The sequence below is a fragment of the Chionomys nivalis genome, chromosome 11 (genome assembly GCF_950005125.1).
Source record: "Chionomys nivalis chromosome 11, mChiNiv1.1, whole genome shotgun sequence".
Lineage (NCBI taxonomy): Eukaryota > Metazoa > Chordata > Mammalia > Rodentia > Cricetidae > Chionomys > Chionomys nivalis.
In genome coordinates this window covers 33,653,998-33,680,577 of record NC_080096.1, presented here as the reverse complement: position 1 = coordinate 33,680,577, position 26,580 = coordinate 33,653,998, and the positions used below count along the sequence as shown (strand labels likewise).

General features: G+C 42.7%; 1 protein-coding gene across 1 annotated transcript in view; it reads left to right on the top strand.

Annotated features, from left to right (window-relative positions):
- The window catches only part of Tesk2 (testis associated actin remodelling kinase 2), a 115,394-nt gene that overhangs the window by 69,759 nt on the left and 19,055 nt on the right, over window positions 1–26,580 (top strand). Inside the window, exon 4 of the mRNA XM_057784784.1 lies at window positions 8,988–9,036. Within this exon, the coding sequence (XP_057640767.1) occupies window positions 8,988–9,036 (49 nt within the window). The remainder of the gene's footprint in view (window positions 1–8,987; window positions 9,037–26,580) is intronic.

Here is a 26,580-nt window from a genome sequence, read left to right as displayed (position 1 = left end):
ATACACGTATATTATATTTTGATAATATTCATCCCCCCATATTGTATCATTCTGATAATGAGTCTTGTGCTTATATTTTTCTTTCTTTGAGAGCTGTGTGTTTAGAAGGACCCATCTCATAAATTAGGGTAACCCTCCTCATCTCCTCCACCTGTTTCTTTAGCTGGGTATTGAACCTAGAGCCAGCTCTACTATTGAAAGCACATTTTCAGTCCATTTCTGTTGTAAAGTAAATTGACTGGTAATGTTAACCACACCACATCCCCCAATTCCAACTTTTTTTCTGAGAGAAAGAATTTTTTCAAGTTTAGTCCAGGCTGGTCTTGAATATCATAATCCTGCTGCTTTTGCCTTTTGTATATTGAGATTATAGGCGAGCACCACCGTGCCTAGCACGCAGTTTAATTCTGTCTGTAACTTTTATTCGCTCCTCTTGCTTTACAGCATTTGTAGTTTCTGGGGATTAGAGTTTGGTATCTCTTGGGGGCTATTAGTCATCTACCACAGTATCTCATTAGGAAAACATTTTTGAGCAAGTTCCCCTGTGCTACTATTAACTCATAATTAAATATTAGTAGAGCTTTGCCTGGTGACTGGGTGAGGTGACTCAGTGTTAAGAGTGCTTGTTACTCTTGTGGAAGACTTGGCTTTGGTAAGCTCACATTGGAAGTTCACAGTTATCTCTGACTTCAGTTCTAGAGATCTGACACCCTCTTTTAACCCTCATGGGCTCCTGCATACATATGGTGCACACATATAACATGTAAGCACACACACTTACACATAAAATATATTTTTAAAATTTTTCGAGACAGGGTTTCTCTGTAGTTTTGGAATCTGTCCAGAAAACTAGCTCTTGTAGACCAGGCTAGAGATCCACCTGCCTCTGCCTCCCAAGTGCTGGGATTAAAGACATGTGCCACCACTCCCCAGCCATAAAATAATTTTTAAAATACTAGTAAATCTGAATTCTCTTTTTACATAAAACTTATAATTTCCCTCCTATAACTCTAACAGATGATCTTGGTCCCTTCCCCTGTTGGAGGCTTACAGGGCCAAGGTCAGGTCTTGTTTTGGAATAAGAATTTTAAATTTTAATTAAATTTAAATAATTTACTGGACACTAACAATAAACAAGGCGGGGTTAATTATTGTAGTAAAGATGTCCTAGCCTTAAAGGTTAGTTTCTTATTCCTATCCTGGGGTGGTGAGGTTGGGTGGAAGTACTCTTCTTCTGCTAGACAAAACCTCAAATTCCTCCACTGGATCTTCTGCATCTGCTGATGGATGGAGAAAACTTAGAGAATGACGTTGAGGTGTTCTGGTCTAGGTATGGCACAGTCTGCCCACATACCATGGTAATGACCAAACGTGGCGAAAACTGGGAAATGTCTACAGTGGAAAGAAAATAAAACAGTCTGATGAAGAAGTAGACACTCTTGTCCACATACAGGATCCCTGACCTGACATAGTAAAGGAACTAGATATAAATGAATGAAGTAGAAGGTAGGACCTGCAAGTTCTTCAGTAGAGGCTCCAAGATGGATGTGTGTGTGTGTGTAGGTAGGTAGATTTTGACGGGAAAGATCAGAAACATGGTTGAAATTACATCTCTGAAGAGATAGGATAGCCATCTTGGAATCTTGGAAAGGCAGTTTAGATTGTGTGTGTGGGGGGGAGCACTGAGGATTGAAACTAGGACCTTGCACACAATAAGCAAGCAGCCTGCATCCCCAGCCCTCTTTTTAAAGATTTTTGTGTATGGGTGTTTCTGGAGTTATGGATGGTCGTAACTTGGGAAGTGAACCCCAGATCCTCTGGAGAGGGAGCTCATGCTCTTACATGCTGAGCATCTCTGTAGCCCCAACACTTCTCCCTTATTTTTTATTTTTTGGTTTTTCGAGGCAGGGTAGCTTTGGAGCTCTGTAGCTTTGGAGCTTGTCCTGGAACTAGATCTTGTAGACCAGGCTGGCCTCGAACTCACAGAGATCCACCTGCCTCTGCCTCCCTAGTGCTGGGATTAAAGGCATGGGCCACCATCGCCCGGCTGGAATTTTCTTTTTTTCCAGACAGGGTTTCTCTGTGTAAATCAGGCTGTTCTGGGCCTCAAACTCAGAGATCCACCTGCCTCTGCCTCCTGAGTGCTGGGATTAAAGGCCTGCACCACCACCACCTGGCTTTCTCTCTTATTTTTATTTGAGACCTAATCTCAGTAAATTGTCTAGGGTGGCCTTAAAATAACTCTGTTCATTGAATTTACAGTCCTCCTGCCTCAGCTTTCTGAGGAGCCGGGGATTTCAGGTCGGTGCTAGAAGGTTCAACCAATTTAAGGAATTTGATGACAGAACATGTGGTCACGCTATAGCACACCACTCAAAGAAATTCCCCTGCCTCCACCTCCTGAGTGAATGTGCCACTGCTCCTGACTTGTTTATAGATGTTCTTAACTGAGTTTTTAAGGATTGGTAGAATTTTTGACAAACAGGTTTTAGACATACTCATTCAAGTGATAGGTAAAGTATGAGAACTCTGAACATGTGTGGGAGTGGCAATTATATAACCACAATAAAGAGTATGCAGGGGATACAGTAGGAGATAAGAGGCCGAGCCAGAATATTCAGACCTTTTGTGCTTTTTGTCTACTAGTTTTTGTTTTGGGTCTTGGGAGACAGAGTCTCGTGGCCGGCCTTGAGCTTTCAGCGGCTCTGAGAGTGACCTTGAGCTGTTGTCCTCCAGGTCCACCTCCCAAGGACCGTGCCGCCGTGCCCAGCTCTTTCAGACCTTTGGGTAGCATGCTGAGAAATTTGGACTGTGATCAGGGACCATAAGGCTTCCAGTAACCAGAAGTTCAGTAAGAAAAGGGGCTGGGTTTTTTCATCCCTAAATCTTTGGATTTATTTAATTTCTTATTTTATTTAATTTTTGTTTATTTTATATGTTATGTGTTTTGCCAGCGTGTGTGTGTATGTATGTGTATGTGTGTGTACCACACGTATGCCTGGTTCTCAGAGAGGATATAAGGTGTTAGATCTCCCAGAACTGGAGTTACAGATGGTTGTAAGCCACCATGTGGATGCTGGGAACAAAACCCAGGCCCTCTGAAAGAGTAACAGGTGCTCTTAACTATTGGGCCAACTCTCCAGCTCTTTAATTTCTAGTTTTATGTGTATGGGTGTTTTGCCTGTGTGCATGTGTGTGCGACTGCACACACATGTGTGTCGTGTGTCCGTTCCAGAAGAGGGCATTGAATCTCTGATACTGAAGTTACAGATGGCTGTGAGCAGCTGTGTGGGTGTTGCAACTTGAGCCCAGGTCCTCTGGAAGAACAGCCAGTGTGCTTAACTGCTGAGCCCAGTTATTTATAACTCTAGTCCCTTACTATTTTTTTACTTTTTATGAGTATGAATGTGTTTTGTCTTCTTACATGTAAATGTGTCATATGTATGCAGTGTCCACAGAGCTCAGAAGATTCCCTTATTAATGTGATTATAGATGATTATGATGCAGGGAACTGAACCTGGGTCTTCTGGAGGAGCAACCACTGGTCTTAACCGCTAGATCATCAACCCCAATAAAAAGTCTTTTAAAAGAAATAAGGTAGCCGGGCAGTGGTGGCGCACGCCTTTAATCCCAGCACGCGGGAGGGAGAGGCAGGCGGATCTCTGTGAGTTCGAGGCCAGCCTGGTCTAGAAGAGCTAGTTCCAGGATAGGAACCAAAAGCTACGGAGAAACCCTGTCTTGAAAATAAAATTAAAAAAAAAAAAAAGAAAAAAAAATAAGGTAGAGAGTGATAGGAGAGAGACCTAATGTTGGTCTCTGACCTCTGTACACATACACAATAAACATAAAATAAGATACTAATTCTCTTATCAATATTAGTCAATAAGTAATATAAAACTAAAAATAGGGAAATTGAGCCATCAGTAAAATTTTAAGCACCACTTACCTAAGAACATACCCCCAAGGCCAGGAATCCCAGGCCTTTAATCCCGGCACTTGGGAGGCAGAAGCTGGCAGACCTCTGTGATCTACAGAGATCTGGCCAGCCTGGTCTACATAGTGAGAACAAGGACAGTCAGGCTACATAGTAAGACTCTGTCTCAAAGAAAAGAACACACTTCCATCCTGAGTCAAGTTAGTAATGCTAGCTGGCATGATTGAGGTGGGAGTAGGAGATCATTCGGAAGCTAGGTGTGGAGGAACAGGAGCTCCTCCTCAGCTACATCGCAAGTTCAAGGCCACCCTGGGCCACGGAAGACCATTTCTCAAAACAAACAACCAAAACAAAATGGAACAGAACCCTAAAACAAAGAGAAAGAGGGGTAAAGAGGGGAAGAACAAACCAGGCGGAGTATAGTTTTAAGTGCCTCCAGGTGAGACTGCCCTCAGACTGAAGCCCTACTGCCTCAGCCAAGGTGCTGGAGCTGCAGGCCCCTGCTGCTGTACCCAGGGCTTCTCAAGCTTCAGTGTGGAAACGAACCTGTATTGACTGTTTGTTTGTTTGTTTGTTTGTTTGTTTGTTTTGTTTGTTTTGAGATGGTCTCATAGCATAGGCTGGCCTCAAAGTTGTTTGTGTATGTGTGTGCCAACCAAGCTACGTTCTCAGCCCTATGACACCATTTTCATTGTGGTAGTGTTAGTCATCTGTGTAAGGAATGAGGCAGGAAAGGTCAGGCAGAGAAGCAAAGCAATGTGGCACAACTGAGATATAGTGATGCCAAAGTGGGGTGGGAAAGAAAGCACATAGGAGATTGTTACATGGCCTACGCCCATCTGAACGTGCTGTGCACCTCTGAGAATGTAGAACTTCAGTGCCTGACTTCTTCATAAATCAAGGTCATTGTGGCTTCCTGGCCTAGTACCTGCCTCAAAATAGTCTGTCTTTTTCTGTGTACCTTTTTGAGACGAAGTCTCACTGTATAACGCTGATAAAATGTTCTTTCTTGCTGGGCAGTGGAGGCACACAGTTTTAATCCCAACACTCAGGAGGCAGAGGCAGGTGGATCTGAGTTCAAGACCAACCTGGTTTACAAAGTGAGTTCTAGGACATCCAGAGTTACACAGAGAAACCCTGTCTTGAAAACAAACAAGCAAACAAAAAGTTCTTTTTTATGAAACATTACTAATTTGGTGATTATTACTTTCCAGTTAGTAAATGCTTATATAGAACACTATGTGTTCAGGACTGTACATGGAAGCAAATTAATTGGGATCTGTATTCTCTTAAGGAGATAATTGTTATGAGTATTGTGTATGTAACTATGTGCATATGTGGAAGCCAGAGGACAAATAGGTTCTCTCCTTCCACTTTTAATGGGTTCCAAGGATGAAACTCAGGTCATCAGGCTTTTAAAGCAAGTGTTCTATCTGTTAAGTGTTCTATCTGTTGAGTCATCTTACCAGCCCAAGATCTGCACTCTTGTTTGGTTTTCCTTCCCTCCCTCCCTTCATCCCTCTTCCCTTTCTCTCTCTCTCTCTCTCTCTCTCTCTCTCTCTCTCTCTCTCTCTCTCTTTCTCTCTCTCTCTTTCATGATATTCATGTGGAAGTCAGAGGACAATTTGCAGTAGTCTGTTCTTTCTTCCCACCACATTGGTCTTGGAGATAGAACTCATGCTGTCAGCTTAGTGGCAAGTGCTTTTACCCACTGAGTAATCTCACTAGTTCAGACTCTGTTCTTTTAAAAGCTTACTTATATTCCAAGTGGGGGAATCAGTGATGTTAAAGATTAACTATACTAAACTGGGCGGTGATGCTGCACGCCTTTAATCCCAGCACTTGGGAGGCAGAGGCAGATGGATCTCTGTGAGTTCGAGACCAGCCTGGTCTACAAGAGCTAGTTCCAGGACAGGCTCCAAAATCACAAAGAAACCCTGTCTCGAAAAACCAAAAAAAAAAAAAAAAAACCACAATAACAACAACAAAACTATACTTTCTAGTGAGTACCATGATCATTTCTGCTTCAGAGTGTCTGTAGGAATTCGGCAATAGTAATATTCCTGTTTTGGGTGTGAATAGAACATACACACAGTAATGATGATTATGATAGATAAATAAATAAACAAACAAACAAATTTTAAAGCAGAGATCTTGAGTATGTGATGGAGTCAGTAGTAGTCTGGCTTCAGACTCAGACAACTTCACGTAATGCCAACCAGCAGTTATTCAAAGAAGGGGGGAAGTGCTGGCAGTACTGTGGAAAGGAGAAGGAAGAGCTATGATGCTAATCACCTAAGTCATGGGATCCTTTATAGGGAAGATGAAATTTTAGCTGATCTTGGAAGGGTGATTTTCAGTACTGTCTTAGTCATTGTCTTAGTTAGGGTTTCTGTTGCTATGAAGAGACACCATGACCATGGCAACTCTTAAAAGAAAACATTTAATCGGAATGACTTGATTACAGTTTCAGAGGTTCAGTCCATTATCATCATGGTGAGACATGGCAGTGTGCAGACAGACGTGGTGCTGGAGAAGTAGTTGAGATCTGCTGACAAAAAAGAGGGAGAAAGAGGGAGGGAAAGAGACTGGGCCTGACATGAACTTTTGAAACCCACTCCCAGTGACAAACTTCCTCCAACAAGGGCAGATCTTTTAATTCTTCTCAAATAGTACCTACCTGTTGTAATTTAAAAAGCGGCAGGCAAGAGAAAGAAGCCATGCGACAGAGCTCACATGTAGGGATTTTTTTTATTAGGGGAAGAGTGGGGAGACTGCCCTCTGGGAACAGGAGCAGCTGAGAAGAGGAAGGGGTGGGGGAGACAGAGAGACAGGCAGAGAGCGAAAAAGGATCAGACAAGAGAGAGAGAGAGAGAGAGAGAGAGAGAGAGAGAGAGAGAGAGAGAGAGAGAGCGCGAGCGAGATGGGAGGTGGGCAGGGCCCCTTTTTTTTTTTTTTGGTTTTTCGAGACAGAGTTTCTCTGTGGTTTTGGAGCCTGTCCTGGAACTAGCTCTTGTAGACCAGGCTGGTCTCGAACTCACAGAGATCCGCCTGCCTCTGCCTCCCAAGTGCTGGGATTAAAGGCGTGTGCCACCACCGCCGGGCTAGGGCAGGGCCCTTTTAAAAGAGAATGTAGTGAATGTGCTCAGGAGGTGCTCTTGGTGGCTGCAGCTGAGGACGCATCCTGTCAGGACCCCAAGGGCAGGCCAGTACAGAGATGCCTGAATACTAACAGTACCACTCCCCATGACTAAACATTCAGATATACAAGCCTAGCCAGGCGATGGTGGCACATGTCTTTAATCCCAGCACTCAGGAGGCAGAGGCAGGCAGATCTCTGTGAGTTATAGACCAACCTTGTCTAGAAGAACTAGTTCCAGGACAGGCTCCAAAGCTACAGAGAAACCCTGTCTTGAAAAAAACAAAACAAAACAAAAACAAATATACAAGCTTTTGAGGCTATTCTTACTCAAACTGCTACAAGTACATACATTCAACTCAAGGAGGGCACTTCAACTATTAATAAATTCCTAGGTCATAAAAGCCATTCATGCTAGTTATTAAATCTTGGATTACAGAGGCTGGAGAGATGGCTCAGTGGTTAAGAGCACTGACTGATCTTCCAGGGGACCTAAGTTCAATTCCCAGCACCTGCATGGTGACTCACAATCTGTAACTAAAATTCCAAGGGACCGAGCGCCCTTACACAGGCATACACACAGACAAAATACCAATGCACATAAAAAATAAATAGCCAGGTGGTGGTGGCGCACGCCTTTATTCCCAGCAATCGGGAGGCAGAGGCAGGCCGATCTCTGTGAGTTTGAGGCCAGCCTGGTCTACAAACCCTAGTTCCAGGACAGGCTCCAATACATTCTTCATTACATCACTCATTGCAGTTGGGGGACAGAAACAGAAGAACTGCCAAGACCATCTCAAGTGAAGGCTTCCTATTTTATTATTATTTTGTTTACCTTACTTTGCTTTATTTGGCAATTCTGCGAAAGTGAATCTAGCTGAGTGCTATACCACTGAGCTACAGGCCCAGCCTTCCCAAGCTGTTTTAAAGGCTTGTTATCTTCCCTCTCCCCCAGTGTACCATTGCCTTTTACTTCTAGGTATGCTGCACCAGACATTTAATGATATTCATCAGTTTGACATCTTTAAAACTTTTATTACATAAATTACATTTATGAGACAGATAGTGTACATATGCTGTGGTGTATGGAGGTCAGAGGATACTCTCTTAGTTAGAGTTTCTATTGCTGTGAGGAAGCACCATGACCAAAAAGGAGGTTGGGGAGGAAGGGGTTTAGTTGGCTTACACGTCTGCACTGTAGTCCCTCATTGATGGAAGCTAGAACAGGAACTCGAGAGGAACTGATGTAGAGGCCATGGAGCTTGCTCAGCTTGCTTTCTTATAGAACCCAGGACCATCAGCCCATGGATGGCACATTCAACAGTGGACTGGCCCTCCGCATCAATCACTAATTAAGAAAAATGCCCTACAGCCAGATCTTATAGGGGGATTTTCTTTCTTTCTTTTTTTTTTTTTTTTGATTTTTTTTTTGAGACAGGGTTTCTCCGTAGTTTTTGGTTCCTGTCCTGGAACTAGCTCTTGTAGACCAGGCTGGCCTCGAACTCACAGAGATCCGCCTGCCTCTGCCTCCCAAGTGCTGGGATTAAAGGCGTGCGCCACCACTGCCCGGCGGGGGGGGGGGTTCTTAATTAAGGTTCTCTCCTTTCAGATAACTCTAGCTTGTTCCAAGTTGACATAAGACTATAGCCAGCACAGATACCCTGCAGGAATTTGTTCTCTCCTAACATCATGTGGATCCTAGGGGTCGAATTTAGGTCATTGGACTTGGTGGCAAGTGCCTTTACATGCTGAGCCATCTTGTTGGCCTCAATTTAGCATCGTATTCAAGATTGAGATGGAACAGGGACTTCACAAATACTTCATGTTTCCTATGTCTGGGTAACAACTAGTTTTTCCATATGGATTTTTATTCTTGTTCATTTTGTTTGAAAAAAAATCTGTTTTGTTTTTCAGGTTCATGGGTGTGTGTGTACATCAAGGACAGTTGCATGCACTTACAGAGGTATGACTTTCATAAGTGTGCTGAAGTAATTTCTTTACCTTTGTTTCAGCATCTGTGATCTATTCTACTTATGTATGTAGGTAAGATGCATATGCAGTTATATTTACACCAAAATGGCAGTGTGTTTGTGTGTTGCCCTGGGACAACAGCCTTAGTTCCTGTACTCTTATGTTCCCTCGTACTAGTTGGTGAGTAGCCTGAGAACATGCGTGTTCCAGTATAAAATTTGGTTCTTGTTTCCTGGATTTCTCCCTTCCAGGTGAAAGGATGTTATGGCTTGACGGCAAGCCCTTTCTTGATAACAAATTCCCAGACCACCGGAAAGTAGTGTTGTGTTCTGGAATCAACTGCTCTGGTTTTCTGGTCCTCCTTCTCAATACTTACTGGAGTCAGTAATTCAGATGAATGAGAGCATTGTGATATGGCCATCTTGGAAGACCAGAGCATCTCCCTCAAATGAAGGCTTCTTGAAATCAGGTGCCATGTTAGTAGCTGCAGAAAATGCTTGAGTTCTTCTTGGCAGAAGATTTCTGGAGTCTAGGTTGAATCTGTCTGGATAGGTCCCATTTATGTTCTTTGTTTTGTTAAGACAAGGTCTTGCTGTGTAACTTCAGCAGGTCTTGAACTGAAATTTCCCTTGCCTCGGTTTCCTGAACATGCAGCCCCATACCACCACACCAGGCCCCACATCTGTATTTTTCTTTCCTGTATTCTTTTAAAGATATATTTATGTAGTTTATGTATATGGATGCTTTGTCTGCATGTAACCAGAAGAGGCCATCTGATCCCATCATAGACAGTTGTGAGCTGCCATGTGAGTACTGGGAATTGAACTCAGGACTTCTGCAAGAACAGTCACTGCCCTAAACCGCTGAGCCATCTCTAGTCCCAAAACAAGCTTCCTCCCCAACCCCCAATACATGGTTTCTTGGTATAACAACTCAACTCTGGCTGTCCTGGAACTCTCACTGTAGTCCAGGCTGGCCTTGAACTAGATCCTGGGATTAAGTACTGGGATTAAAGGTGTGTGCCACCACAACCTGGTTGTTTTCCAGTATCTTTAATTTTTATATTTTATTATTTGTGTGTGTGTGTGTGTGTGTAGCCACATGTGGGTCACAACTTCAGGTGGAATTCAGAGAACAACTTGCAGGGGTTGGTTCCCTCCTTATACTATGTGGATTTGGGGAATCCATCTCCAGATTGTTAGACAAGGTAACAAGCGCCCTTAACCACTGAGCTATCTCACTGGCCTAATCTTTTTTATTTTTATTTAGTATTTGTATGTGTGTGTGTCTCCGTTCATTAGCAGCTCATTAATAATAAAAAAAACTACAAGGCAAAGACTTGGTCCACTTACTTGGTGACTGACAAAAGCTATAGGCTGTAAAAGTTTGGCTTATCTCTTAAAGGGACAGCTATAAAGGTTACAAGGGGAAGAAACTAAACCAATGAGAGATCTAAGGAAGAGGCAAAGAATATGTGTACTATTTTACATTTCTTAGATGTGATTAATAATATCTGGACATAGTCAGTTAACAGCCTTTTCTATCACCCAAATCTCAGGACCCAGACAAAAGCAGTCTACTAAATCTAAAATCTTGCATCAAAAACTGATACAGAGCTGGGCAATGGTGGCACACACCTTTAATCCCAGCACTTGGAAGGCAGAGGCAGGCAGATTTCTGTGCATTCGAGGCCAACTTGGTCTACAAGAGCTAATTCCAGGACAAGCTCCAAAGTTACAGAGAAACTCTGTCTCGGAAAAAAAAAAAAATAGATACAGAGTGTTAATTGCTATTTTGAGTCAGAGTAGAGAGGTGCTGGTGAAGGAAGCTTAGGGCAACATAGGTGCTATTGACCTCTCGAAGACATATAACAAGGACAGATATGTTATATGACATAACAAGGGCAGACCCCTGCAATATTATAGCGGGAAGTCATCTTCCTAACCATCCACAAATATATGTGTGGATGTACTCATGAGATTCCATGTACACATTATGAAAATGCGTGGTCATGGGGAGGATATCATAGCTGTTACTGCACAAGTGAAATTACAGATGAAAGCAGCAGTTTTCAGAGTCAGTGGCCCTCAGACCCCGCCTGGCAGGGCTCCTCCAACAGAGAGCCATTTGTCTGGTGGGATGACATCTGAATTATCAATTTGCTATAAGCTGTAATTGCGTCATGGCCCACAATAGCGTCTCACAAATGCTTCTGACACCTTTAATCTCAGCACTTGAAGGCAGAGGCACCCAGGTGGATCTCTGTGAGTTCAGGGATAGCTTGGTTTACATATGAAGTTCCAGGAGAGTCAGGGCTACCTAGAGATATTCTGTCTCAAAAAAAAAAAAAAAAAAAAAAAAAAAAGAAAAGAAAAGAAAAAAACAAAAAGGAAGGAAGGGAGAAAAAGAGGCTCCCAAGCATCTAGGTTTGACAGTCATTGTTCTAGAATATTTTCACATTCCTCATCAAGAATTACCAAACCTTAAAGTGAAGAAACTTAGGAAGGAAACTTGTTAATGGAATTTGCAAGAGTAATGGTTTCCTGTTGACTTGGTGCTTGGTAATTGTTCTTTTTTGTTTTGTTTTGGTTTTGGTTTTTTAAGACTGGGTTTCTCTGTAGCTTTGGAGCCTGTCCTGGAACTAGCTCTTGTAGACCAGGCTGGTCTCGAACTCACAGAGATCCGCCTGCCTCTGCTTCCCGAGTGCTGGGATTAAAGGCGTGCTCCACCACTGCCCAGCCTGATATATGTTCTTAATACCTTAAGAAAGAAAGTTCCAGGGGGCTGGAGAGATGGCTCAGAGGTTAAGAGCATTGCCTGCTCTTCCAAAGGTCCTGAGTTCAATTCCCGGCAACCACATGGTGGCTCAAAACCATCTGTAATGAGGTCTGGTGCCCTCTTCTGGCCTGCAGGCATACACACAGACAGAATATTGTATACATAATAAATAAATATTAAAAAAGAAGAAAGAAAGTTCCAGGGATGGAGAGATGGCTCAGCAGTTCAGAGCACTGACTGTTCTTCCAGATGATCTGGGTTCAATTCCCAGCACCCACATGGCAGCTTACAATTGACTGTAACTCTACCTCCAAGGATCTGACTCCCTTGCACAGCATACATGCAGACAAAATACCAGTGCTACATAAAGTAAGAATAAATAAATCATTAAAAAAGAAAGTAAGTTCCATGTGCCACAGGCATGTTCTTCTCTCAGTTACTGAAGGCTAGAATGTACTAGGTCAGGCCAATCCCAGCACTCAGGAAGCAGAGACAAGCCTGATCTATATAGTGAGTTCTAGGCTAGCCAAGACTACATAGTGAGACCCTATCTCAAAAGAGAAAGAATATAGAATGTTGCCGGGTGGTGGTGGCGCACGCCTTTAATCCCAGCACTTGGGAGGCAGAGGCAGGCGGATCTCTGTGAGTTCGAGACCAGCCTGGTCTACAAGAGCTAGTTCCAGGACAGGCTCCAAAACCACAGAGAAACCCTGTCTCGAAAAAACCAAAAAAAAAAAAAAAAAAAAAAAAAAAAGAATATAGAATGTTTTGCCTCTTTTTTTTCTTTGTTGTAATTTTTTTTTTTTTTTTTTTTTTGAGACAGGGTTTCACTGTGTAGCCTTGGCTGTCCTGGAACTAACTCACTTTGTAGATCAGGCTAGCCTCAAACATAAAGATCTGCCTGCCTCTGTCCCCTGAATGCTGGGATAAAAGGTGTGAACCATCTCCACCCAGAATGTTTTGCCTCTTAATGTGGCCAGAAGGATGGAAAGAATGCGGAGGAAGTCAAGAATGCAAATTTTGACATCTTGATTGCCTAGGTTTGAGTCTGTTGAGCCTCCATGTTTTCCTGTGTTAAATGGAAATACTAAGAGTTTCTGCTGCAAGGAGCATAGAAGAGAGTAAAGGAACCAAGCTCTGGAGTATTTTAGCTTTAATAGGCAGGGAGGATAGACTCTGGACCGTATGGGGAAGGAGGAAGCAAAACTGTTGGTCAAGAATGGAAAAGGAGTTTCAAGGAGGAGGAGTAGTTAAATGTGACATGTTGCTGATAACGTGGATGACCTAACCAGGATAAAATAGAAAATACTCATTTAGCACAGTGCCTTGCATATAATAATTGCTGCATGCTAACTGTTGAAACTCGTATTTCTCACAGTGACAAGTCTTTTCTTTGAATTCTGGTTTGTCATTTTTTTTAATGTTTCCATTAATGTTAAAATTTGAAGAGCTTTTCATTGAATTATAATGTAACAGAAGATGCACATACATGAAAAGTATTGCTCACTAAATTTTTCCAAATGAATATGCTCATAATTTACACCCCAGATCTAGAAAGATTTTCTATATATTTCTGTTCTGAGAAGTGAACCTACACATTCTTTAAAGGTTAGCTGGGAGGGACTGGAGAGATGGCTCAGTGGTTAAGAGCATTGCCTGCTCTTCCAAAGGTCCTAAGTTCATTCCCGGCAACCACATGGTGGCTCACAACCATCTGTAATGAGGTCTGGTGCCCTCCTCTGGCCTGTAGACATACACACAGACAGAATATTGTATACATAACAAATAAATAAATATTTAAAAAAAAAAGTTAGCTGGGCATGGTGGCTAGCATGTGGGAGGTGGAAACAAGGGATAAGAGTTAATCTGTTAGGGTAGTTAACTTGGGAAATTTTTGTTTGTATGGATTGGTGTGTGTAGTTTCTGAGCTGGCTTTGTCAAACTTATAAGAAGCCTTCTATAATCTTTGAGCTTAAGGTGAAAGGAAACTCTATGGGTTCAGTGACCTAACTCATGCATTATTTATAAAATGAGCAGCTAGATCCTGACTCCAGTGTCTTGGTGTGCTGTGTGCCAGTTGTCTCTTACTTACTTTGTTTTGTATGGCCTAGTACATTGTATTCTGTCCTAATTTGCCTTGAGTTGGATGTAAGGCTGCCAGGTTGCCCTGTGTTAGGTTAACTTTGGCAGCAGAAGCTTGAGTGTTTGAAGTGTGGGGCAGTTCTGGGGAGGCTCTTGTGACCGTGGTAAAGGAGACTACTAAGAATACCCATTAGAATGGCCTCTTTGAGGCCTGGTGGTGGGGCACACCTTTAGTCCTAGCACTTGGGAGGCAGAGGCAGGTGGATCTCTGTGAGTTTGAGGCCAGCCTAATCTACAGAGTTCCGGGACAACCAGAATGATACACAAAGAAACCCTGTTTTGAAAAACAAAAACAAAAAAAAAATAAATAAAACAAAAATCCTCTTCAATTCAGAGATCCCCAAAGGACTGTGAACACAAATGACAACCTGTAAGGAGAGGGCTGGGCTATAGCTCAAGAGTAGAGGCCCTAGGGTCGACCCCTAGTGCCAGCAAAACAAGGAAAGAAGCATAAACTGTAAGGGAAGATGTTTTTGGTCATAAACACTTTGAGTGAGTCTATTATGAGATAGGCACTTTGCTAGTCTTGGGTTTAGAATTTAAAAAGACCATTGTTTAGGGGGACAGAGTAGCAAGCATCTATTTCTTGCTGGAACCCTTCCTCTTCTTCCTCTTTCAGACAGGTGTGGTGGTACAGTGGTACAAGCCTTTAGTCTTAGCACTCAGGAGGCAGGGGCAGGTGTATCTGTGAATTCCAGACCAGTGTCGTCAACACGAAAATTCAGGCCAGTAAGAATTACATAGCAAGATTCTGTCTGAAAAAAAGAAAGAAAGATAGATGAGGACACCAGGCAAAAATGTGAATACATCCTGACCTTTTCTCATTTCCCATCCTATCCTGCTCTTCTTTGTCTGTTTATATTTCTTTCACTTTAACATCTGTGATCTTCTTCTGTGCTTGAGTCCCTACTAATATTTTTTTTAAATATTTATTTATTATGTTTACAATGTTCTGTCTGTGTGTATGCCTGCAGACCAGAAGAGGGTGCCAGACCTCATTATAGATCATTGTGAGCCACCATGTGGTTGCTGGGAATTGAGCTCAGGACCTTTGGAAGAGCAGGCAATGCTCTTAACTGCTGAGCCATCTCTCCAGCCCCCTCTACTAATATTTTGTAGCTGGTTTTCCTGCCTCTATTATTTATTTTGTTTTGTTTTTGTTACTTTGACACAGGGACTCCCTATGTTGCTCTGTCTGTCCCGGAACTCACTATGTAAACCAGACTGGTCTATAACTCAAAGATCCACCTGCCTCTGCCTCTTTAGAACTGGGATTAAAGGTGTGAGTTACTATGCTTGACTTCATTTTGGGCTACCCAAATTATCTTCATGTCTCATAACTGATAATTAAATACTTCTGTATAATTGTTTCAGAGTATGATCCCTCCTTTAGTTTTTGTTTTTGTTTTTTGTTTTTTTTTGCTTTTTCGAGACAGGGTTTCTCTGTGGTTTTTGGAGCCTGTCCTGGAACTAGCTCTTGTAGACCAGGCTGGTCTCGAACTCACAGAGATCCGCCTGCCTCTGCCTCCCGAGTGCTGGGATTAAAGGCGTGCGCCACCACCGCCCGGCGATCCCTCCTTTAGTTAGGTGGGTGTTTTTACTGTCTTCTATAAACCCTGATTTATAGGCATTGTATTTTAACAGACTCATCCTAGCTTCTGGGTGGTGAGTAACTGAAAAAGGGTAAGAACAAAAGCAGGAGAAGCAGCTAAGAGGCTTGTGCGGTGAAATCTGCAATGGAGGCATAGGGTGCAACTCAGTGATAGAGTGCCTGCCTTGTGTTTGTAAGGGCCTAGGTCTGATATCCAGCTCTGAAAAAAAAAAAATTGAACTGGGGATATAGCTCAGTGGTAGAACCAGATATCACCTCTACTGCACAAAAGAATGATATGCAATAAAAAGACCATGAGAAAAAGATGAGAGATGATGATACTTGGACCAGAATGGTAGTAGTACAGCTGGTGATTCTAGATTCATTTCGCAAGTAGAAAACAAGTTTCCCGCCAGGTGGTAGCGCACGCCTTTAATCCCAGCACTCAGGAGGCAGAGACAGGCGGATCTTTGTGTGTTCGAGGTCAGCTTGGTCTACAAGAGCTAATTCCAGGTCAGGCTCCAAAGCCACAGAGAAACCCTGTCTCAAAAAAGCATTAAAAAAGAAAAAAGAAAGAAGGAAGGAAGGAAGAAAGAAAGTTTTCCTAACACCCTGTAAGAAAGGAAGGAAGGAAGGAAGGAAGGAAGGAAGGAAGGAAGGAAGGAAGGAAGGAAGTTTTCCTAACACCCTGTGTGTGGGGTGTTAAAGAAGTCACAGGTAACTCTGAAATTTCTGTTCCAGATACCTGAAACACAGCTGTAGTGAATGACAATGGGGAAGACGAGAAGGTACAAAATAGAAGATTAAAGGAGTCAGTTTGGAGACTTGGGATGTAACTGAGTTGGGTTCATATGCCCAACTCTGAATAAATCAGGCTTGGTGGAAGACATGTTTAATTAGCATCTAGGAGGTAGAGGTAGAAGAATCGGAAGTCCCAGGTTACCCTCTGCCTCCCAAATCCTGGGATTAAAGGCCTGCACCACCATTCACTGTGCAGTGTCAGAGTACTGAAATCCTCACCAGCCAAAGGTCTCTGCAGCACAGACTCCTCTCAGGAGTCTCGCTCACGATGTCGTGTGTGTGAGCGTGTGTCAGGGCCAGTGTCCCTTCTTCTACCGTGTTTTCCCCGAGGATCAAACTCAAGTCATCCACCTTGGTAGCGAATACTTTTACCTCCTAAACCATCCATTGGTCCATTTTTATCTTAAATTCCTGGTAATTCTATTCAGCCAGCGTTGAGGACTGAACTGAAAACATGGTAAGCAAAACTGTACTACTGAGCTCCAACCCCCTTCTCCAGTTCTTTAACTGCATTTTAATCACTGAATTGGGAGGGGGAATCCAAGAGGAGAAGAAACTTTAAATCTGTTTCAGTTTATTTTATTTTTTATTCTTTGAAGATCTCATACAGTGTATTTGGATCATAGTTACATCTCATTCCTACCCCTAGCTCCTTACAGATTTTTTCCCCATTTCTCTACCCCTCCCAACCTCATGTCCTTTTGACCATCCATTCATCTTTATTGGCTTTGACAAAATCTGCATTATTAAAAGACAAATAAACTTTTTAGTTTATATTGAATCTGACCAGCTCTATAGTCTCTAGAATATTATTAAAGAAATGTCAACTGAGAAAGAAACAATTACCACATGCAGATACTCTGGCCACGGAGGGGAGCATGGGGGTGTAATTGTAATTCCAGTCTCCAGCATCCATTTTTGGAAGCCCCGTCCCCTGAGCCCGCCAAACCTTGGCCCCTCCCTAGAAAAGGTCAAGACCACTCCCACAGGCTATTTAAACTGCTTCCCTCTTCTTCTTTGGTGGTTGTGTTGGCTTTCCGTTTCCCCCTCCGGCCTGAGAGTGCAGGCAGCCAATTAAACCTGGCTATCTTTTAATTTGGTCTGATAGGGACTATTTGCGTTGGCAGAAAAGCTCGTTTTTTAGGAATATTCCTAATGGTAAGGTCCAGATATGCAGCCATAGAAGCCATAAAGGAAGTGCCATTCACTTACTTGGGTGGAAGGGCTTTCTGTCAGTGGGAAGACTGGAAAGATGGCAGGAATTCAAAGGCATATGTGGAATGGTTTCTCTGACTCCAAATGGTAATAGAGATTTTTAATCAAGACACAAGGGCACTTCTGGGGGAAAGAACACCCTAATCAGAGTAGGCTTGTCGCATAATTCTTGGGTAATGTGTACAATTTTCAATAATTTGTAATAACCATATAATCCTAGGTGTTGTGCCATTCCTTAAGCACAGAGGCCATACTCTTCAAAGGAAACTGCCTGTTCTTCCCCCTAAAAGCCATTAACCTCCAGTAGTAGCTCCTCCAATCAAGGGTGTGGGCTCACAAGCTCCTCCTCCCTCCATGTTAAAATGTTAACTGGCTTGATCTGTGACAGGTCTTGCAGGTAACCACAGTTTCTGTGAATTCATGAGCACAGCATTCCTGTCATGTCCAAAAGACACGATTTTCCTCTAGTCCTTGTAGATTTCTGGCCCGTCACTGATGGTCCCTGAGTCTTGGGGGCGGTAGTGGTGTTATAGATAGTGACAGCCCATTTGTTTATTTCTAAATTGTTATTCATGTGCCCATATTTATCTATGCCCTGTGTGTTAGGGTGCCCAGAACCGAGAAGAAGGCATTGAAATCTGTGGAGTTTGAGCTATAGGCAGCTGTGACTCACCTGACATTGGCACTGGGAACCAAATGGGTCCTCTGAAAGAGAGCAATTAGTGTTTTGTTTTTTTTTTTGTTTTTTTTTTTGTTTTGTTTTGTTTTTGAGTCAGGGTTTCCTCTATAGCTTAGAGTCTGTCCTAGAACTAGTTCTTGTAGATCAGGCTGGCCTCAAACTCACAGAGATCTGTCTGCTTCTGCCTCCCGAGTGCTGGGATGTGTGCCATCACCCAGATGCAATTAGTGTTCTTAAGAACTGAGCAGTTGGCCGAACTGGAGAGATGACTCAGAGGTTAAGAGCACTGACAGGTTAAGAGCTCTCGCACAGGTCCTGAGTGCAATTCCCAGCTATGACGTGGTGCCTCACAACCATCTATAATGAGATCTGGTGTTCTTTTTTGGCCTGCAGGCATGCGTACAGGCAGAACACTGTGTACATAATAAATAAATAAATCTTAAAAAAAAAGCAAAAACAACTGAGCAATCTCTCCAGCCCCTGCTTCGATTTATTTAAGTGACTTTCTTTCTTTTCTTTTTTTTTTCATTAGACAGTTTATTGTTGAATTTGTACAAGCAAGGAGGCTCAAACCTGTAATCTTAGTTCTTGGGAACCTGAGGCTAAAGGATTGTAACTGTCCTGTTAGCAAAGATATTCTAATGAGAGACACTCATGCCCCTCCCTGTGGCTTTAAGACTATTGAGGCAATGGGCCCCCAGGAATTTCATGCTGTGAGCAGGAAATGCAGAAACCCAGTGCTAGTGCTTAAGAGTTTACACAGTTCTGACAACTTGTTAACCACACTGCAATGAGACTGGGGCTGTCGGTGATGGGTGCAACCATGCCTGGACCAGGACTGCTCAGGACCAGAAGATGGCCTTGAGGAGCCGGGACTGGGGTGGAGGGAGGAGAGAAGCGTAGGTGTCCTGGAGTCTCTTTGCTCCTCTCCCCAGCATGGCCACTTTGAAGAAGTCTCCTTTTCTAGGGTTGTCACTGTATTATTGGCCTATTGAGGACTGGTGGCCAATCCTAGGTTGTTAGAGCTATTGGGGCCTAGGCACTGACCCGAACAACTTTGACAACAGGATCACCATAGTCAAACCTGGGTGTACAGTGCATTCCAAATGAGCCCAGGGATGAAGAGCAAAACCCTGTTTAAAAAGCAAATTTAAAAAAAAAAATTATTGTTAATTTCCTAGGATACCAGGCTTAGAAAGTTCATTAACACTTGGTCCCTACCATCAGATTTTCAGTGTAATTAGGAGTGGAAATATGTACAAGATACAGAAGTGGCACCAAGTGTGAGATGGAGTGGCAGGAAATGCTTCCCAAAATAAAGGCCCCGGCGGGGCTTGGAAGGGTGAACACAGGCATATGAGAAAGCAGAGAAAATGAAACATTTAAATATTCTGAACGTATTGTGGTTAGTAAAAGCTCTTTGTAGCCAGAACTAATGTCCCCTCTTTCTTGATTCCTCCCGAGCAGGCTCTATGACTTTCCTGGAGGGAGGTTGTACAGTGGTAACAGGCCTCAGCGGATGTGCAGATGTGGATCCTCTAGCTGAGAACAGGAGGCTCTTATGGAGCATAAGCCTCCCACAGGGCGCTCCTGGGGCGCCTGTCCTGGAATTACCCAGGCCAACAACAAAGCTTTCTTTTCTTCTTTGAAGCAAGCCAACGGGCTGGGATGTCTGCTAGCCTTTGTGCTCAGAGCAGACCAGCAAGCATCCAGTGGCTAGCACAAAAGCATCGTTAGACTACACTGAAAAGTAGGCCGGCACCCAGGCCCCTCTCCTCAGAAGGCCCATCCAAAGAGCAGGCCAGGATTTGGCTATTTGACATTGATACTGTTTCTGACTTGCTGATGACACAGTGAGTTAGATAAGATCCTGGGATCTCTTCCCATTGCTGCTCTGAACATCTCCATTTGGAAATTCTTTATTCTTGGTTCTACATGTCTACTATTAGCAGTAGTGGCGTGCATGCAGGCTGGAGATGCAGCTCCACACCATACACTGTAGCATCCTGGCTTCTTTTCCAGAGATGTCCACTCAGGATTCTTGACTTTACTACAGGAAGAATTTAATCAAAACTGAAATTTATTAAAAGATTTATAGCATAGACTTTAAGCATGGGGGTTAATAAAAGAGATCAGGGGAAGAAAGGCTTAGAGACTCGCACTTGATTGTTTTTATGTGTCGTTTTGGTGGGCTCTTAAGTTATATCCTCGAGAGTAACCAAGGAACTGAAATTCCATCATAGAGTGAATCTTGAAGTGCATTGAATAAGATTTCAGTTGAAGAGATCGTAGTGGTTGCTTAGGAATGTAGGATGTTTTTGAAGAATCAAGCTGCCTCCATCTTAGGCTTAAAAGCTATCTTATTGTAAACACAAAAAAGGTTCATTCCTGTTTATGATTAAACCTCTGTTTCTCAAGGACTGGACTGTGCCCACTTGTAACCTTCACTACAAATGGTTCTGTACTGCCTGTTCCTGGAAATGACAGCCATGTCTTTGTTTCAAAAAGTTTGTTACAACCACCTTGCAATCATGCCTTTGTTTCAGGAGGTCATTATGACTAACTTGTCATGCTATGTTCTGCTCCTGTATCCCTATTTTGTTCACCAAATCCCCCATTTAGAAACACCCACCCCTGAGCTATAAAAACCTTGTCTTCCTTTTTAAAAATGCTACAAGATCCCCCACCGAGCAGCTGTGAGCCCGGCGGGTCCTGAGCACGGCTGGTCCCGCCATGCAGCGAGCTGGTGTGAGCAGGCAGCCGGTTGGTGTGAGCAGGCAGCGGGTAGAAGGGACATGGGCTGGCACATCATACAGAATAAAATTTAATATTTATTACTTGGGGCGGGGAGGGAGAGAGAGGGGGGGAAGAAGGAGAAGAGAAAGGAGAGAGACAGAGAAGGGCCCAAGAGAGAAGAGAGACATGCACACACCAAGAGGGGACAGACAGAATCTAAGATGGCGGGAGGAGGGCAGGGGTCACCGGGAGTGGGCGTGGCTTGCCTCTTAACATTCCTCACATCCAATGCTGACTTCTTGAACTCGCCTTAAGGAGAAGTAGTCTTAGTATGAGAATTTAAAAAGTTTGCTTTAATTAATTGTTTGCTTAAATTAATTTGGCCATGATGATTTGGGTTGGTGGTCTTTCTCTTCCCAACTTTGGTATTAATATTTTCATTGCAAGCCAAAGGTAATGGCTTCATTGTGAGATCCCTAGAAATTACCTAGGAAAGAAGTAAGGCCATACACAGGATTATATATCCTTAGGCCCTTAAGCATGGTGCATTGCCATTAACAGTCTCATTTGAAACTGTCCCTGGATAAAAGGAATATTATCAGTGTGTTGGCAATTTTCACAGCAGTTGTTATTCTGATAGAATTTTGTTTTGTTTTGTTTTGCTTTATTTTATTTTATTAATCTTTATTGAGCTTTACATTTTTCTTTGCTCCCCTCCCTGCCTCTCCCCTCCACCCTTCAATCCTCCCCCAAGATTCCCATGCTCCCAATTTACTCAAGAGATGTTGTGTTTTTCTACTTTCTACTTCTCATGTAGATTATATCTATGTAAGTCTCTCTTAGTGTCCGCATTGTTGTCTAAGTTCTCTGGGATTGTGGTTTGTAGGCTAGCTTTCTTTGCTTTACATTTAAAAACCACTTATGAGTGAGTACATGTGATAATTGTCTTTCTGTGTCTGGGTTACCTCACTCAAAATAATGTTTTCTAGTTCCATCCGTTTTCCTGCAAAATTGAAGCTCATTGTTTTTTTCTGCTGTGTAGTACTCCATTGTGTAACTGTACCATATTTTTTTATCCATTCTTCAACTGAGAGGCATTTAGGTTGTTTCCAGGTTCTGGCTATGACAAATAAAGCTGCTATGAACATAGTTGAACACATGTCCTTGTGACACAATTGAGCATCCTTTGGATATATACCCAAAAGTGGTATTACTGGGTCTTGAGGAAGGTTGTTTCCTAATTGTCTGAGAAATCGCCACACTGACATCCAAAGGTGTTGTAGCAGCTTGCATTCCCACAAGCAGTGCAGAAGCATTCCCTTTTCCCCACATTCTTACAGGTCTAAGATGGAATCTCAGAGTTGTTTTGATTTGCATTTCTCTGATGACTAAGGATGGTGAACATTTTCTTAAGTGTCTTTCAGCCATTTTAGATTCCTCTGTTGAGATTTCTCTGTTTAGGTCTGTACTCCATTTTTTTTTATTGGATTATGTGATCTTTTGGTGTCCAATTTCTTGAGTTCTTTGTATATTTTGGATATCAGACCTCTATCTGATGTGGGGTTAGTGAAGGTCTTTTCCCATTCTGTAGGCTGTCGTTTTGTCTTGTTGACTGTGCCCTTTGCTTTACAGAAGCTTTTCAGTTTCAGGAGGTCCCATTTATTAATTGTTTCTCTCAGTCTGTGCTGCTGGGGTTATATTTAGGAAGTGGTTCCCTGTGCCAATGTGTTCAAGTGTACTTCCCACTTTCTCTTCTATCAGGTTCAGTGTGGCTGGCTTTATGTTGAGGCCTTTGATGCGTTTGGACTTGAGTTTTGTGCATGGTGATAGATATAGGTCTATTTTCATTTTTCTACATGTTGATATCCAGTTATGCCAGCACCACTTGTTAAATATGCTTTCTTTTTTCCATTTGATATTTTTTGCTTCTTTATCAAAGATCAGGTGTTTGAAGATGTGTGGATTGATATCCGGGTCTTATATTCAGTTCCATTGGTCCTCCTGTCTGTTCTTATGCCAATATCAGGCTGTTTTCAGTACTGTAGCTCTGTAGTAGAGTTTGAAGTCAGGGATTGTGATGCCTCCAGAGGTTCTTTTATTGTACAGGATTGTTTTGGCTATCCTGGGTTTTTTGCTCTTCCAAATCAAGTTGAGTACCGTTCTTTCAAGGTCTTTGAAGAATTTTGCTGGGATTTTGATGGGCTTGTTTTGCTTTTTAAAGACAGGTTTCTCTGTGTAGTCTTGGCTGTCCTGGAAAACCAGGTCCTGTAGAGCAGGCTGGCCTCGAACTCACAGAGATTCTTTTACCTCTGTCTCCTAAATGCTGGGATTAAAGGTGTGAGCCACTACTGTCCAGTTATAGATATTCTTAAAAGCATTTTAAAAATATTCATTTATTTATTTATTTATATTTATTTATTTATTTATTTATTTATTGTTTTTCGAGACAGGGTTTCTCTGTGGTTTTGGAGCCTGTCCTGGAACTAGCTCTGTAGACCAGGCTGGTCTCGAACTCACAGAGATCCGCCTGCCTCTGCCTCCCAAGTGCTGGGATTAAAGGCGTGCGCCACCATCGCCCGGCATTCATTTATTTTTTTAAAGATTGTTCTGTCTGCATGCCTGACCAGAAGAGGACACCAGATCTTATTGTGGATGGTTGTGAACCACCATGTGATTGCTGGGAATTGAATTCAGGACCACTGGAAGAGCAGCCAGTGCTCTTAACCTCTGTGTCATCTTTCCAGCTCCTTTATTTATTTACTTGTATATATGTACACATAAAGCTTAATTTTTTTTTTTTTTTTGATAGGGTTTTTCTCTGTAACAGCCCTGGCTGTCCTGGAACTCACTTTGTAGACCAGGCTGGCCTGAAACACCTTAAAATTTTTTTAAAAAATTACATTTTGTGTGTGTGTGTGTATGTAAGCACATACAAATACCGAAGCTTGAGTCCAGAGGTGCTGGAATAGCTCGTGGGAGTCAGTTTTCTTTCCAGTATGTGGGTCCCAGGGATCAAACTTAAGTCTTCAGGCTAGGTGACAAGTAAACCTGTAGTGTGGAGCTGCGGGCCTGCTTTTCGTCCTGCCCGGCTCCTGCACGGCTAGCTTGACAACAGAAATAACAACACACAAACTGTATTCTTTTAAACACTGCTTGGCCCATTTCTATTCATGTGTGTAGCACCCCAAGGTGTGCTTACCGGGAAGATTCTAGCCTACATCCATCCTGGGTCGGAGCTTCATCGTGTCTGCTCTGGAGAGGAGAGCATGGCATCTGAGCTCACTTCCTCTTCCTCCCGGCATTCTATTCTGTCTACTCCACTCACCTAAGGGATGGCCTATCAAATGTGCCAAGGCAGTTTGTTTATTGACAAATGACCTTCCTCCATCATAAAACCTGCTGATGGGCTTGAATTCACACACTCCTGTCTCAACCCCCGTAGTGCTGGGGTTACAGGCCTGGATCTGGATCATGTATTAGTGTTCTAGGACTGCCCTAGCAAACACTACAATGTGAGCAAGGGGTAGAGGGCCAAATCAACCTGCTGGCAGGGTCATTTTTTTCCCTTTCAAGGTTGTTGAGAAGTTCTTCTTTGTTTCTTCTTCATTCTAGTGGTTGTTGACAGTCCTTAGTATTCTTTGACTTGTAGATATGTCGCCCCAACTTATGCCTTTAATACCATGTAACATTGTCTCTGTCTGTCTTTTCAAGTGTAGCAACACTGAAGTGAGGTTCACCTTTGTTCACCCTCATTTTTCCTTGATTACATATGCAAAGACTCTATTTCTAAGTAAGGTTATGAGGAGTAAGTGCTGGGGTTTAAGATTTCTTTTTTTTTTTTTATAAAGATTTTTTTTTAATATTTATTTATTTATTATGTATGCAATATTCTGTAGGCCAGAAGAGGGCACCAGACCCCATTGCAGATGGTTGTGAGCCACCATGTGGTTGCTGGGAATTGAACTCAGGACCTTTGGTAGAGCAGGCAATGCTCTTAACCTCTGAGCCATCTCTCCAGCCCCTTAGGATTTCAACTTACGTTTTAAATTTTTATTTTATTAAATGTGTGAGAAAGCTTTGTCTAATGTATGTAGATCAGAAGATAACTTTTGGGATTGCCTGCACTAGAATCTCCCTCCACCACAGGTCCTAGTGATAAAAACTCGGTCATCGGTCTTGTGTAACAAGTACTTTTACCTACTAGGGACATCTCGCTAGCCTTTAAACTGTTAGGGAACATGATTCCGTTTCCATCAGATCACATTATACCATTACCTACAAACTTTTAGTGGTTCCCATAGTCCGGTAAAGTAACTGTAGTAGCTTTATTTGTTTATTTGGAGACCAGTTTTTTTTTTTTTTTTTTTTGTGGGTTTTTCGAGACAGGGTTTCTCCGTAGCTTTGGGAGCCTCCTGGAACTACCTCTTGTAGACCAGGCTGGCCTTGCACTCACAAAGATCCTCCTGCCTCACTGGGATTAAAGGCGTGCGCCACCACCGCCTGGCTAGAGACCAGTTCTTATGTATATATCCCGACTGACTTCATACTAAGTAGGTGAGAATGATCTTGAACTTCTGATCTTCCCGCTTCTACCTCAAGAGAGCTTGGGTCATAGAAATGCATCACCATTCTAGGCTTGCTTTATTTATTTGGTTGTTTTTTTTTTTTTTTTTTTTTGGTTTTTCGAGACAGGGTTTCTCTGTGGTTTTGGAGCCTGTCCTGGAACTAGCTCTTGTAGACCAGGCTGGTCTCGAACTCACAGAGATCCGCCTGCCTCTGCCTCCCAAGTGCTGGGATTAAAGGCGTGCGCCACCACCGCCCGGCATGGTTGTTTGTTTTTGAGATAGTTTCTCTGTGTGACAGTCTTAGCTGTTCTGTAACTCACTTTGTAGACCAGACTGGCCTCAAACTCAGAAATCTGCCTGTCTCTGCTTCCCAAGTGCTAGGATTAAATGTGTGTACCAAGCCTTTTTAATGCTGTCTTAAGTATCAAACCCAAGGGATTCAAGCATGCCAATCGAGCAAGTACTCTACATCTGACCTACATTCCTTGCCCAAAATACTTCATCTTAGATATCAGAACTTCTATATGAATAATTAGTAACAATTATAACAACAGGATTGGGGATGTGGCTCAGTCGTAGAGTACTTGCCATGAGCAGAGCCCTGGATTCATATCCTGGACCATAAAACCAAACAAATAAACCAAGATATTAGGAACTTTCTTTCTTTCTTTCTTTCTTTCTTTCTTTCTTTCTTTTTTTTTTTTCTTTTTTTTTTTCTTTTTTTTTTTGGTTTTTTCGAGACAGGGTTTCTCTGTGGTTTTGGAGCCTGTCCTGGAACTAGCTCTTGTAGACCAGGCTGGTCTCGAACTCACAGAGATCCGCCTGCCTCTGCCTCCCAAGTGCTGGGATTAAAGGCGTGCGCCACCACCGTCCGGCCAGGAACTTTCACATTGTATGTATGTCCTTGAATCTTCCAAACAATTTTACATGTTAGGTATTGTTATTATTACTGTTTTATAGATACGTATTAAATTGTATAATTCACTGAGGATGACACAGTCAGTTATAGAAATGCAGTGTGGGGTTGGA